Here is a 15,286-nt window from a genome sequence, read left to right as displayed (position 1 = left end):
TTACTTTAAGCAAAGTAAACAAAGCAGTGTATTGGCTTCTATTCCCCCTTCTCCGTCCCCACTCATCAGTACGGCAGAGACAGTGGGGTGACCTCCCCAGAGTCTCAGCAGCTACAATCCCCGAGTGCCAGCACACTCTTCCTGGAGAAACTCTCTCATTAAGCATGTTCCTATTCAAGAACCAGTGAGGACTTTTAAAATGCAAATACCCCAACGGTTTTTTATTATTTTTGAAATCAGAGACATATACAAAAGCAGACACCAGTATAACGAATCCCTGCGTGCCCATCAGGGCTTCAAGAGTCATCGGAGCTCTCTGGCCCAGCTAGACTCCTCCACCCACTCACACGGGCGTGCTGGGAAGCAAAAACTGGAGGGCCTATCACTGCCATCCATAACGATTTTAGCATCTATTCCTCAAAGAGCTCTTAAAAAATAATTATAGAGCTAAAAAAATAACCTACAAATTTTTTTAAAAAGATTATTGCATATTTGGTCAGTATTCACATTTCTCCGATGGTCTCAGAAAAACTTTTGTAATATATCTGAACCGGAATCCTTGTCACAGATTTCCACTGGTTGCTCTGGGTTTTAAGTTTTTGGATCCATAGATTTCTCTTTCTTTTATATATTTTTTTCATTTTTAATTTTTTAAAATATTTTATTTATTTATTTGAGAGAGAGAGAGAGCGAGCAAACGAGTTTGAGAGAGCACAAGCAGGGGGAGCGGCAGGCAGAGGTAGAAGCAGACTCCCTACTGAGCAGGGAGCCTGATGCAGGACTCAATCCCAGGACCCTGGGATCATGACCTGAGCCGAAGGCAGACGCTCAACCAACTAAGCCACCCAGGCACCCCTCTTATTTTCTTTTTGAACAAAGCTTTCAAAACATATTTATAAGTTGAGGTATAATTTATATACAAGGAAACACACAATTGTGGAGTTTAATGAGTTTCAGTAAATGCATATGCCTGTGTGACCACCTTCCTCATCAAGACACAGAACATTTCTAACAGCTCAGTAAATCCACACTGACCCTGCCTGCCTTTGCAGACAATCTCCCCCCTCCACGGAGGCCACTGTTCCCCTTTACCAAAGCTCTGTTTTTGTCAACTAGGGTTTCTTAGAACTTCTCCCATCTCCCAACCTCCACCGGCAGGCACCTGAGGGTCCTTCATGATGAACAGACAGCTTTATCTTGCCTGTGGGAGTTCTAATGCTCAACCCTTCCCACCCTCTACGCGTCCCCAGGGCTCACATGACGCCATCACTCCCACCTGTGTCCTTCTTACTAGACCGTTCTACAGGCCTATAATTTCAGCAAATTTCACCTTGTGCACTAGAACCATACTCTTCGAGGCTTGCCCTGGTTCTACTTCCTCTATAGCCTTTCTCCTCTGGTGCTAGTCCGCAGAAGTCTGTTTTCTCCCTCCCTGTCCTACAGCACTTAAGTGTCCAGACCAAAGTATGCCTGTCCTCTGTTTTCTTGGCTTCACGGGTGTCTCCTTCATAAGAACGTGAGCTCCTAGAATCCCTCCGTTCTATGCTCTTGGTTGGGTCCTCTTCGGTGCCAAGAGCAATGCTGGGGAATGGAAAGCCTTTCCTAAGCGCCTACGTAATTCGACGGAAACTCACCAGGGTTCCGTTGAGACTAACTAGCAAGGCAAAGAACAACATTAAATGTTAAGCTAGTCCTCATTTGCTGGAACCAGAGGGAATGTGTCACCTCTGCTGCCAGAAAATGTTTTTCGGACGGTGCTGAAACTCTGGCTGCTCTCAAATGGTCCGTAAACAATTGTCTGAACTTGATCAGGACCATCGTCGTTAGAGAGCACACAAAGAATGAGACGTGCACCAGCCCCGGACTGCTGTGTTCGACTCAAACACAGGAAAGGTGCAGCCAGGAAAACCAAAATAAAGAGGACAACAAAATCCAACGGTCTTGACCCGGGCTGCACTTGAGAACCAACAAACCTGGGGGTGGGGCTTTTAAAAACACAGATACAATGAACTCTCCGTAGGGGGGCCCAAGTGCAGTACTTTTTTTTTTTTTTTTTAAAGATTTTATTTATTTATTTGACAGAGATAGAGACAGCCAGCGAGAGAGGGAACACAAGCAGGGGGAGTGGGAGAGGAAGAAGCAGGCTCCCAGCAGAGGAGCCTGATGTGGGGCTCGATCCCGTAACGCCGGGATCACGCCCTGAGCCGAAGGCAGGCGCTTAACCGCTGTGCCACCCAGGCGCCCCTCAAGTGCAGTACTTTTAAAAAAAGTTCCTCAAGTAATTCTAATGTGCAGCCAGGATTGAGAACCACTGAATTATTTAATGGATATAAAATTTGACTGCTGAGGGGCGCCTGCCCGCTCAGTTGGTAGAGCATGCAACCCTTGATCTCAGGTCGTGAGTTCAAGCCCCATGTTGGGCCCAGGGCTTCCTTAATAAAAACAAACCTGACTGTTGAAAACAAGGGTTTAGACTTCCCTCTGGTTTCAATCCATCAACTTGGGCCATTTGAATTCCTATGAATGACTGGAGTTTAGTTAATAGGCCTGGACCATTAAGGGTAGAAGTCCACGACTACCAGTATGCTACCCCAACTATGTGGGTAAAACCACAGAAGTAACCACAAAACACCTGCAGAATTCCACCATTCTGGGCCTAGAGGCTCAGAGCTCCCACCAGGTGGCAATGGTTCCCACGGGCACCACTGGGGAGCTTGGCAACAGGGGAGGGGGGCAGCTGTGCTTCGGTCTTTAAATAATAATGACCATAAATGCCAATAAAGCAGGAACCTCATTTTACAAGTTGACCAGATTAGTGATAACTAAAAGAGAGTGAGTCACAGAAACCTCAACGCTCTGGAAAATACGAGCACCTCGAAGTATTAATTCTAAAGTACATTTAATATATGGATAATTATACTACCTAAGGCAAACTATAATGAAAAATAAGTCACTTAAGTGAAAACTCTGTGTATGTTCCTGGCTTTAAACCATTTAGGATGCACCATTTAGAAATGTTAAAAGCAAACTATTTTATAAGAAAAAGCCTTTGAAGGAAAACAGGGCTGGAGGAGTTTTTGTTTTTTACAAGATCACTCTCTCCAATTTCCTGTGACATTTCTCCATCTAGAATTTGTATTAGTTCTTGGTATATTGCACTGTGTATCTATATTTGTTAGAAAATTGATTTTAAAAAATAAAATGGCTTTTAAAAATTGCTCTGTTCACATATCCCAACTCTTCTGCCTTGCAACCCACACTTCTATTTATAATGCCAAGAGATTTCTAAAAACGCAACCATGAACACTGTGGGCCAGCTATTAAACATGTATTTTGTCAAAATTTCAGCTAAACATTCTGATCTGATTGCTAAAGAACATGTAGCTTGTTTGTCAAGAAGTGGGACTGAAATTTCTGAATCATTACAGAGGCCATGCAATCATTTAGGTCTCTTCCCCAAATAAAACCACGAATTCAAAGGGATCTGAATACATGTGTTTTTTCCATAAAGAATAGGGCTTGGGCATAAATTCATCCTTTTCAGCGCACATATTGGTTTGGGGAACAGACAGTGGAGATTATTCATGAAGAATCACCTGCTTTTTTGGTACATATTACTTCTGGGAGAAGGTATGCCTCTTTGCTGGAGGAGAAAGGGCAATGCCATTCTGATCCAAGGCTCAACATTCAGAACTCTGCCTGAAGGCCAAGGCATGTGGCCACCAACTCAGTCAACTTGAACTGGAGAGCTTCAAGGGTCAGAGTTGTAGTTTAATAATTTCTAGGGCCATTTTAATATTTTCCTGGGAACATTCTAGACAGCTGTCATGAATGTATCTAAAAGTGGGTACTTAGACATTAAAATGCTAGAGTGGATGAAGAATCAGATTCTCCTTCACCACAACCACACCCACATTTAATTACAAACCATCCCAAGACCTGACCCAAAAAAGCCACACTGACAGGCTGCATTAACTAAAGTTAGGTTAAGCATGGGTGTGCTTCCAGATACAGCTAAAGACCTCATCTCCTCCCCTGATCTCAGAGGGACTGATTGCAGCTGAACTCTTGGAGCACTTTCTGTTTGCACATTATTTGGTGGCTAACACATACTGCCATAGGTGATCATTCATTTTTCTGGTGTACATGGCTTGGCTTGGATTGGCCCAATTGGACTGCGAGTTCTTCAAGGCATAGACCATGTTACATCTTTGCTGCAGTACCACACTTTGCACAGAGCTGACAGTCAATGCATGGCTATCAATCGACCTGAACAGAGAAGGGGACAGAGCAGACTGTAAACATCTTTACTGAGGGGCACCTGGGTGGCTTAGTCGGTTAAGTATCTGACTCTTGGTCTCAGCTCAGGTCATGATCTCAGGGTCCTGAGATAGAGCCCCGCATTGGCTCAGCACTCAGTGTGGAGTCTGCTTCTCCCCCTTCCTCTGCTCCTCCCCCTGCTCCTGCTCTCTCTCATAAATAAATCTTAAAAAAAAAAAAAATCTTTACTGAGATATGAACAACTAGCTGCTTGGAGGAAGAAAAAACAGCTGTGGCCACTGTCCAATATCAACAATTCACTTCACCATTAATGACTGAACATCCAAGAACTCACTTCAGTTCTAAAAACTACCAATCTGTATGCTTTAGCCAGAAATGAACTGCATACTTTAGGAGGCAGAATATCAGTCAGAATAAACTTGCATCTTTTTCCAGAGTTGCACAGCCATGTTACCAATACTCATTTAAAAAAATAAAGCATCAGTTTAAAAGTAAGATTTTCAAACATGTGTCCACGGATGGGTTCACAAAGGTGGTGGACAGATTTTAAATCCTTGTAAAAGATTCTCCTTTGGGCGGGGGGACTCTTCCCCAAGGTTTGTAACAGATGTCCCAGATCTGCAATTTCATTTTTTCTGAGTATCAGCTATCTCTTTTGAAAATCTGATGAAAAGTCTTCAATTTCTTCACAAAAATTCCTAACACAAAACTGTTCATAAAGCAGTGGCCCCCAGATCTCTTAAGAGGCCTTGCTCTAAAGGCGGTTTATTCCAACAATATTTCCCCGAAACAGGGCCTGGGCGTGCCTACTGGGTGGTGGTGGTGGGTGGCAGCAGAAAACCCATGAATTTTAGAAAAATACTTTCTGGGCTGAATCTGATGGGTGGCCTGCTGAAGAGCAACTTTTAGAGAATAATTCTGCTGAAAGGGCTCCAAGCAAGAAACATGGAATCGAACCCTCTCATGTCACAAGAGGACATGGCAGCCCCAACTCTTCCTCTCTCAACCGATACTGCAAGTTCCTGAACCACTTCCGGGTCAGCTCTTCTGACTTCCGGGTCAGCAGGCCCTCCCCCTCCATCAGGCCATTATACACTGCAGGGTTTCAGAAGCATTTTGTCCGAATTATACGATGCTCTTGTAGCATTTGTTTTAATAAAAAATTGTGATTAAAAAAACCCTCCAAGTCCTTGGATAAGCAAATGGTGTATTATTTGAGCTAAGAGAAAACTCACTAGAAATGGTATTTCTATAACAACTTTATTTCCCTGATTGTGTTTTGGCTCAGATCTCTGTCTACAAAATCACTTTCACAGTTATGGGAATGACTTCAAGTTCATACTATTTAAAAATAAACCCAAGATAACTAAGGGTGCAAATATGGAAGCTGATTTAAAAAGCAGTTCTTCTGAGTATGAGAGATTAATTTTCTACAAATTGTGGCAGGCAGTTAAATTATACTGTTACAGTTTTGTTTGTATTTGCTCAGAGACAGTTATATAGTTTTGGTGTATTTGTAAATGTAAGTCATTCATTTATGATTTTCTCTCTCCAGAGGGAAAAAAGAAAAAAAAGAAAAAAAAAATTAACTCACTCCTCAACCCAAAATAATCCGACTGATTTACAGGCAGAATAAACATTTTTTTCCTAAGGTTTGTGTGAGAACAGAAACTTATTTCCTCTTAACTTAGTAATTCCATAAAAGAAAATATTAAGGAACCATGTGGAAACTTACACCACGAGAAATCAAAACGCTTTATGGATCTATGCACCTTGATGGTTACTGCAGCATTACCAACAATAGCCAAATCATGGAAGCAGCCCAAGTGTGTCTTGACTGATGAAGAAATAAAGAAGATGTGGTATAATTTCTACTTTGGAATATTACTCAACCATAAAAAAGAATGAAATCTTGCCATTTGCAGCAACATGGATGGAGCTAGAGGGCATTATGCTAAGTGAAATCAGTCAAGTCACAGAAACACAAATACTGTATGATTTTACTCACAAGTGGAATTTAAGAAACAAAACAAACAAAGGAAACAAGAGACAGACAAAAACCAGACTCTTAAATTTAGGAAACCAATGGTTACCAAGGGGAGGTAGGTGGGGGGGGGGGTGAGTAGGTGAAACATGTGAAGGAAATTAAAGATACACTGAGTCCTGAGTAACGCACAGAACTGTTGAATCACTATACTGTACACCTGAAACTAATATAACTGTATGTTAACTATACCGGAGTTTAAATTTTAAAAAAGAAACATCGAGGAAATAAAAAATAGAGAATATCTTTGGTCATCAACAAATTTCAGCTGCTTCGAAATTATGACAAGGTCTCTTTACCCCTAGAAGAATATTTGTGACCTATTAGGTGAAAAATACATAGAATATGTAGGATTCAACTTTTTTTAACAAGAAATCACGTCTCTAAGATCTAGAGACACACATACACACTTGTACATGCCAATCTCACAAGGGGTCACCCCCAGAGAGCACGAGGGCGTTGTTCACTCTTTAAGCTCTTCGGAACCATTAATTTGTTACAAGCACATATTCCAATTATTATTTTAAGAAACTGAATAGGGGTGTTAGGCATTGTGGTGCTACAAAACAGAACGCTCTTTTGCCTGTGAAAAAAGGATGCCCTCGGGGCACCCTGGGGGCTCAGGTAAGCTTCCAACCTTTTTTTTTTTTTTAAGTATGATCCATGCCAAGCTAGGAGCCCAACGTGCCTAGGTCTTGAACTCATGACCCTGAGATCAAGACCTGAGCGGAGATCAAGAGTCAGAGGCTTCACTGACTGAGCCACCCAGGCTACTCCAAGGATGGAGCCTACTTAAAAAAAATAAATAAATAAATAAAACAAATAAATAAATAAATAAGGCATGCCCTTAAATCTCCAACCTAGAAAAACTGTGAAGTCTCTGGATTGGGCACAAATACACATAATTCCACTTAGGCTTTGTTTTTAGCTTTTATACAGACTCTGAATGACTCAGAATTGAAAATGTATTCTACTTATTTTGTGTTTTCCCATTTTTACCGAGATCTTTATCTTGACACAACTGTTAGCTGGGGAGGCGTAATGATTGAGGGAAAAGGATGATAGGCAGAACGATGAAAATGAACATTTGGATTAGAAACAAGAGACCACTTGTGCAACTTGTGTTCAGCAATTTGTTCTGTATCTACGCTTCCATTTCTGGAAGTAGTAACACAGTGACAGCAGTGACAGCCAGCGTTTACTGAGCGTCTGTGCTCTGTGCTGCAGACTATTACAAATGCTTCACTCACACGGACTCATTCAACGTTCACTTTGACCCCAGGAAGGAACAAAGACAACATGTCCTTGGGGCACAGAAAGAATCTGAACCCAGAAGGTCTGACTTCTGAGCCCAAACCTAGCTTTTTAAAATCAAGTACCGGGTTCCTGTAAGTGATCGTTTTTATGCTGCTCTTTTGGTGACGTCAAACTCCAATTCCACATGGTTTCATTTGGGGGAGAAAACGTCTATGCTGTACGTGCCTTTTGGTACAGAAATGTCTTCTAGACGGGACAATCTTCTATATTGTTCGGAGCCCGCAGTAAGCCCCAGTACGTTGTGACACACCTTTACCCTACACAGCTTCCAAGTGTTGAAGATCTCTACCATATCAAGCGGCTTTAGTTCTCAGTCCATACAGCAAACACCGAGTAAGGAGAGTTTAATGCTCTGCCCTCACCGAACTCCTTCTGCATTACGACGTTAGAATATGAATGTGATGCGAATTACAGAAATACTTTAAAATTGCTCTCGTGTGCTCTGAGAGGGAGCTGCCACCATGGCCAAATGAATGCTATTAAAAATATTTATACTTCTGGGACACCTGGGTGCCGCAGCCGGTTAAACGTCTGCCTTCGGCTCAGGTCATGATCCCGGATCAAGTCCCGCATCGGGCTCCCTGCTCAGTGGGGAGCCTGCTTCTCCCTCTGCTCCCCGCCCTGCTCATGCTCTCTCTCTTGCTCTCTCTCTCAAATAAATAAAATCTTTAAAAAAATATCCATACTTCTGCTTGAATGCTGTAGGTCTCCTACATCTTAGCTGATTAATTAGGGGCTCATTTGCAGGGTCAGATCTAAACAGTGATGTCTGGAATGTCGGTGTGTCTGGAAATGTACCACAAAGCACTGTAACACAGCCAGACAAAACCTTCTCCCCGTTCCTGAAGCTCAGGGCATCAGGCAGATGACCGCAAGGGTACAGCTAAATATTTCTGGCAGGAATGTGAAACAGAAACCCCAGTTTGGGGAGGAGGGAGGAAGCTGGCAGGAAAATGTTCTTATAATGGATGATCCACTGGACCATCTGTGTCTGGAGATATTTAAGGGTTTTATTTTGACTTCACATCTGACCTCATGATTTTTAAAAAGAAGTGGAAACAGACATATGATTAGTTACTTCAGACTTTGCTTCAGTGCACATGTCATTTTTATTCTATTTACACTAAAATGACCCCTCTGTACACTTACTAGACTTGATTCTAAAAGGCAAAAACCCCACCCATTGGCTGTCATTGTCGTGTTTTCTCTTCTATAATAAGCTATCTGTTCCACAGCATGTTTACTGAAAACCAGCATGAATTCAGGTTTGGAAGTAGACACTCGTGAAGATGAAAAAAAAAAAAAATAACCAATTTCTATTTTAAAAACACTACCCTTTTGACTGTAAAGGGAAACAAAGAATTTAAAATTTCTGTCAATGGCTTACTCACGATTCAGTCCATACTGCACATTTTCACATCCAATTAAATTCAGCGTGCACTCATCAATCATCTGAAGCGTTTACATTCATTCTACCTGAAGCATTTGGTCAGAGAGGACGGTGTGTTTTTGGTAGCTTCCCAAACCTCAACTAGAGTTTAGCCGGTCAACAAAAGAAGCCACACGGGACGCACTACTGGCGACACCACCAATGACAACAAAGGCCTATCCTGAGCTCACTGCGAGCCGGCCGTGAGCACAATGACCACCTTATCGGATGGGTGCCCTTCGAATCCCCATTTTACAAATGAAGTGTAAAGAAGGGTGACTTTCCCCTCTCCAGGTCATGCTGGTTCGAGCAAGCGGGAGAGCCAGGAACAGAGCCCTGTCCCGGGAGGACATGATGACCGCTTAGAGACACACGGAAAGGGAAGTCATGTTAACGAGGCTTGCAGCGAAATATTATATGTCATAAAATCTTCCAGGGTAATTTCTCAATTAGTTTCGGTTTAAAGAAAAGCGGGGGATGGGGCGCCTGGGTGGCACAGTGGTTAAGCATCTGCCTTCGGCTCAGGGCGTGATCCTGGCGTTCTGGGATCGAGCCCCACATCAGGCTCCTCTGCTAGGAGCCTGCTTCTTCCTCTCCCACTCCCCCTGCTTGTGTTCCCTCTCTCGCTGGCTGGCTGTCTCTCTCTGTCAAATGAATAAAATCTTTAAAAAAAAAAAAAAAGAAAGAAAAGCGGGGGTGCGCAGGAATCCCAATGAGTAAAGGATGAGAAAGACAAAAACGTTAAGCACCTATCAAAATGAACCATGAGAAAGGCTCCCTTCTCTGGCTCCGGAGGCCCTTATCAGAGAGGCCTTTCTGGACCATCCCATCTCCAATTGCCCCCACCCCGACCATCACCACTCACTCTTCCTATAACTGGCACTCTTTTCTTCATGGCATGAGTCACCTCCTGACATACTGTGCCCTCAACCGGAATGTAAGCACCGTGAGGACAGAAGCCTACACCTACGCTTGGAAGAGAGCAGGAACAGAATTGTTATTTGCTGAATTAATACATGAATTAATACAATCTCTCTCCCTCCGTCAAAGTTTTAATTAAGAACATTTCGTGCCAGTATTTTCTATGGAGCATGTACTGGTAACTATGGTTACAAACACTGTGGGACTCTTGCAGGCTGTCCTGTACAAAATGAACAAGTACATAACTAGAAGACACCGTAGCAAACCAGCCACGCTTGCTTTTCAGCTCCTAGCCATAGCTCGCAGCCAGAGGCCAGTGAAACCCTCAGACGATGGCCACCAGCAGAGGTCCTTATGGGTTTTGATTCTTGGTGTTTATTCTACTTAAGACCATTCTAAAGCTTTCTCCAGGGTTTCAAAAGCTGGTTCCAGCAGGTGAAAAAATCCACACCTCCTGAAGTACATTATCCCCCTCCTTCCTCATCCCCAGGTCCCCTGGAACGCCACCTACCTGTGACTTTACCCAGACTCATTTTTGAGAAGTCAGGGTTCCTTAGCTCCTCTGTGCTTGCAGACTTCATGACAGAGTTGATTGAGGACAGGGTACTGATGAGCTGCGAGTTCAGAGAGCCGATCTGTGAGTGCGGCTCCCCAAAAGCCTCTGCCAATTCACTGTAGTTCTCAGCCAGCAGCGTCTGCTGCTCTGCCAGCAACTTCTGGACGCGCTCAATGTAGTGATCCAAGCCGGTCATCACCCCCGAAGGAGCCTGGGGCTGGGGGCTCTCCGTGAACTCTCCAACGGGCTCATCCCCAACACCTACGCTCCTCCTGCTGGCCGCCAGCCCCAAAGTCACCTGGGGAGGACCACAAGCTATGGTCCTCATCTTGAGGCCAACCAGATAGTTGTCGTGAATATTTATCTGCCCCACGCCTGACTCTTTGGTCTTCACAGCCGAAGGCCTGTCAAACCCAGAATTGCCAGAGAGCACCGTTCCCACTCCAATGGACCGCATCTTGGCGGAGGAGTTGACATCCTTAACCCGGCCTTCTCCTATAGCCACGGTCCGCATCTCCACAGTCTGGGTGCTTGTCTGCTTGTCCAAAGTGCTGAGGGAGGTGTTGGTGCAGGAGTCCACGAGGGTGACCACCTCGGTGTTGGTGAACTGGGTCACCTGTTCCCAAACCGTACTGGTGTGCTGGCTCGTGGTAGGAGGCACTGCCATGACGGCGGCTTCTACCTGGCTAACAGCCTCCGTGTTCACGCTCCGGGACGTGCGCTCCTTTGGAGGGCAGACGGTCACGTCAACAGAACAATCCCCACAGCCGATCGATCGCACTTCTTTGAGATTCAGGTTGGTCTTGAGGAGCGAGAGGTTGTTCACGGACTCCTCCGTGTTGCTGCCTGTTTCACAGACACTGATTTCCACACCCACACTCTTGTCACACGTCTCCAGGGACCTCCCAGTACATTGGTCACGCATCTCCACCCGTTCCTTGACAATCCACCAACTCATTGGCAGCTCAGGCCCCGCGGCTCTACTCTCACAACCGGGCTGGCAGGAGACCCCCACGCTGTGCGTCTGCACAGAGGTCCCGACGCACGTGTCGGCCACGTCCACGTGACGGCCAGCCATCTGGTCTCTCGTCGGCACCACTGCCTCCACCATCTTGCTGCACACAAGCGGCTGGGCCATCACGGCCTTGTCCACCTTCTTCCTTGATCCAGCGGCCTGCAGCTCTTGCTTGAGTCTTGTCATCTCGCGGTCGTGGGTGGTTTCTTTCAGCTGAACTTCCAGGCGGTAGATCTTTTCCTTCAGGGCTTCTATGGTCTGCTGCTGCAGCTCAATTTCTTTGTCAGCTTCAGTGGTCACTCCCAGCATGGCCTCGGTCACGCCGACCCCAGAACTCTTCATCTCGGTGACGGTCCCCACAGCGGCGTCCCTACAGGTCCCGGGGCCCCTGCGGTACATGACAACGTGGTCCATGTTCTCGTCAGCACCCACAGCCACGGACCGGCACTCCCGGTTCTCCTGGGGCTCTGAGGAGGGCTCGCAGCTGCTGTCCTGGATCTTCTGCTCCAGGGCCCGCATGTCCGCCGCGAGCTGCCGGAACTCCCGGATGCCCTGCGTGCTCTGCTCCACGCTCTTCACCTCCTCCTCCTCGTAGTCAATGTACAACTCCCCGCCTCGCCGGGCCCGGGACAGCTCTTGTAGCTGGGCTGCGTTCCCAGCACTGTAGGACCGCTTCCTCACGCCACCGACCTCGTTCTGGGCTGCGGCTCTCTGGTGTTTCAGCTGTGAGGCCAACTGTCGTTTCTCCTCTTGCAAGACCGAGATCTTCACCTGTAGCACGGGGATGGTTCGCACCTGCTCTTCAAGCTCCTTCAGGCGTTTCAGGGCGACGGCCATCTGCTCACGGATGTGCTGCAGGTGCATGGGGCTCACGTTGGTCACCGGAGTGGAGATCCCTGAGCTCAGGGGGCTGTGGCGGAGGGAGCTCCCCATGGACGAAGTGGTGGCCGCAGCTGGGACGTAGCCACCGTAGTCCCCGTTGCCTTGGTAGCCGTTCTGAAGTTGGTGCATGGCGGGATTGTGGTTTCCGGAACCCATAAAGGAGGACAGCGAGCTTGTGGAGCCCATGCCTCCGAAACTGGCCAGCCTGGGCCTCCGGAACTCAGCCGGTGCCACTTGCATGGCGACTCTCTCCTGTTCCAGCCTTCTCCGGGTCTCCATCAGTGTCTTGGTGACATGAAGGTTGTGCTTTGGGAGCTGCGGTGAGGGTGGTGGCAGCTGCCGACTTTCTGGGATGGTAAGAAAAGTGGGTGAGGTCTCCAGGGGGGCGGGTGGCCTCGGGATTGGCGTCGATGTCACTTGGCTTCTGGCGAGGAGGAAGGGGGGGCACTGCTTGGTGTCATCACTACTGGAGGAGGAGAGGGATTCAGTGGAAGTCCACACACCGTGCTGGCTGGGAGCTGCCCTGCTGTCCACGCACAGCACAGCCGGCTTCCGCCTCTTCTGGATGTTCAGTTTTTTGATGGTGTTTCCTTTCTGTATGTCATCCACGTACTTGAGGAAATCTAAGTCTAGCTGATAACCGTAGGGGGTCTCCACAAAATAAGGATCTTTCTGTTCCTTGTCATGATCTCCATTCAGAACACCCTCCGCGTTTCCTAGGAGAGTGAGAAGAGACTATTACGATGCTGTATAATACACATGGTGATAAACACTAGTATTTGTGCATGTTGCAGTTGGCCAACTAGTATGATTTAAGAGTTGACATACTTCTTTCTGTTCTAATCCTGGATCTCCAACTTAACAGCTGGGTAAGTAAGCTAATAAACCCCTTGGAACTTCAGTTTCTCCCTGAGTAAAAATGGAAATACAAGTATTTACGTCATAAGGTTGTTAGAAGAATGTAACGAGACAGTGGTTTTTAAAGAGCCAAGCATATGTTAAGTCCTCACTAAACACTTAATTTTTGAAAAGAATGTATTGAAAAGACCTGAACGCATTTCGAGGAGACCCTTGCTTTTGTTGTCTACAGTCCAGAGAGCAGAGAGCAGTCTAGAGAGCAGTCCTAGAGAGAGCAGTCCTTAAGGCTCTTATTTTATAAAGTGAACGCTGAGGCACAGAAGTGAGAAGTCAGAATAACGGACCAAATCAGCACAGATCCAGGACGCCTGGGATGGGAATTCTCACAACAGTCACCCTTTTGCAAACTGTGCAGCCTCCCTAAGGTGGTGCAGACAAGGGCACCCCAGTGCCTGACCACCTCCAGATCACAATTTGCCTTGACCCCTTCCTTGCTGAGGGAGCCGGGACCCAGGGGCCGATGAGGGATGAACTCTAGCCGCAAGGGAGCAGGAACATAAAGACTTCAGCTCTATTTCGTGTCTTCCCCTTTAAAACCACCACCACCACCACCACCACCACCAAAACCCTGCCCCAACTAGAGGCAATGTTCTCTTTGACTTCTTTTGGGCAAAACATTCCATATCCCAAGAATACCTCTCCGTTTTGTATTTTAACATATCCAAACAGATGCAAAAGAGAATGAAAATAAAAGCAAACGTATACTCCACCCACTGGATCCTGTGGCATTCGGTAAATGCTACTTCTGGCTAAACCAAACGTTTAGAAAAGGAGACGCAAGAACTTTTTCAAGGCACAGACCTTGCTGCTGACCTGAGCTGTGCATTTCAAACTGAAAACCAAGGCCTTTTTTGTTTGTTCAAATTGTAGGATTAAGTAATGTGTTTTCCTAAAATCATAATCACAAGCTCTGCATTTTTTGAGCTGTGGAAAGTACCCAAAAAGCAATGAGTGAAAATGCAGGCCGTTTGTACCCCTGCTCGGATCCTGGGTATAAAAACCCTCCCGACTGTTCTCAAGGACTTCCAGCATTTTGGGGTGCCTGCCTGCCCTTCCCAGTCCAAACCCCGCTGAGCATTTATATCTGATAGTGTGACTGCTCTGAGTAAACCTTTCGCCTCCAATTTGCCGTCTTTCCTCTGAAATGTTGGAAAGAAAAGTACAAAAAGACTGCCAGGCAGCAGAGATGTGCACTCTTCGTGCCCCGATTTAAAACAATATTAAACTGTTCTCGCTGTTCACACCGAGGCACCAGACTTCGCTCCTAAAACATGGAGACAGAACTCTACGTGAACGAGGTGCTCGGCCTTAACCCCTTTCTCAGGTAAGTAAGGGTGAGCTGATGATGAGCGGCACCGGAAACTTGTGCTCATGCTAACAGAACGCGCCTTTGCTTCCCTGTCTTTCCTTTTTAACTCCACATGGACAGCACGCTCCCTCCCAGTATGCAGCCCGACCTGTTCCCAGTGCCATCTGAACTTCCTCAAGCAGAGAAGCTGCCGGCTCCGGGTCAAGCAAAAGCAGGCAGATCTGACCCACAGGAGCCGGCGATTCTAAAATTGGGCTGCGGCTCCTCCAAGCCACAGGGGGTCAGTCCAGGGACCAGCCCCCCTCCCCCCGCCCTCCCCTCCGCTGCGCTCCGCTGGCAGCCGGCTGCTCACCCTGCTCAGGGGCGCCCGCTGCGCTCCCCACCGGCCTGATTGCCGCTGCAGCCAGCACACCCCCTCGAGGCGGGGCGGGGGGGGCGCTGCGCTCTGCTCCCCATCGGCCTGATCGCTACGCCCGCCACACCCCCACCCGGTGCCCGCACACCCCCCTCCCGGCCGGGACACCCGCTGCGCTCTGCTCTCCACCCCGCCCCCCCCCCGCCCGCCTGATCGCTGCTGCCGGCCACACACCCACCCGGTACCCGCACACCCCCCT

The 15,286-nt window shown here is 46.9% G+C and overlaps 1 protein-coding gene and 1 long non-coding RNA gene across 2 annotated transcripts in view; one reads left to right on the top strand and one right to left on the bottom strand.

Moving 5' to 3' along the window:
• Positions 1-15,286, bottom strand: part of KANK1 (KN motif and ankyrin repeat domains 1) — a 195,558-nt gene that overhangs the window by 16,511 nt on the left and 163,761 nt on the right. Inside the window, exon 5 of the mRNA XM_040620285.1 lies at positions 10,504-13,161. Coding sequence (XP_040476219.1) covers positions 10,504-13,161 — 2,658 coding nt within the window. The remainder of the gene's footprint in view (positions 1-10,503; positions 13,162-15,286) is intronic.
• LOC103663234 overlaps positions 14,403-15,286 on the top strand; it is a 3,325-nt gene continuing 2,441 nt past the window's right edge. Inside the window, exon 1 of the long non-coding RNA XR_568725.1 lies at positions 14,403-14,687. This is a non-coding gene — a long non-coding RNA (uncharacterized LOC103663234). The remainder of the gene's footprint in view (positions 14,688-15,286) is intronic.

Source organism: Ursus maritimus, unplaced genomic scaffold, assembly GCF_017311325.1.
Source record: "Ursus maritimus isolate PB19 unplaced genomic scaffold, ASM1731132v1 scaffold_34, whole genome shotgun sequence".
In the NCBI taxonomy this organism is placed as follows: Eukaryota; Metazoa; Chordata; class Mammalia; order Carnivora; family Ursidae; genus Ursus; species Ursus maritimus.
The sequence above is the reverse complement of the archived record's forward strand: the minus strand, read 5'-3'. Positions and strand labels throughout refer to the sequence as shown.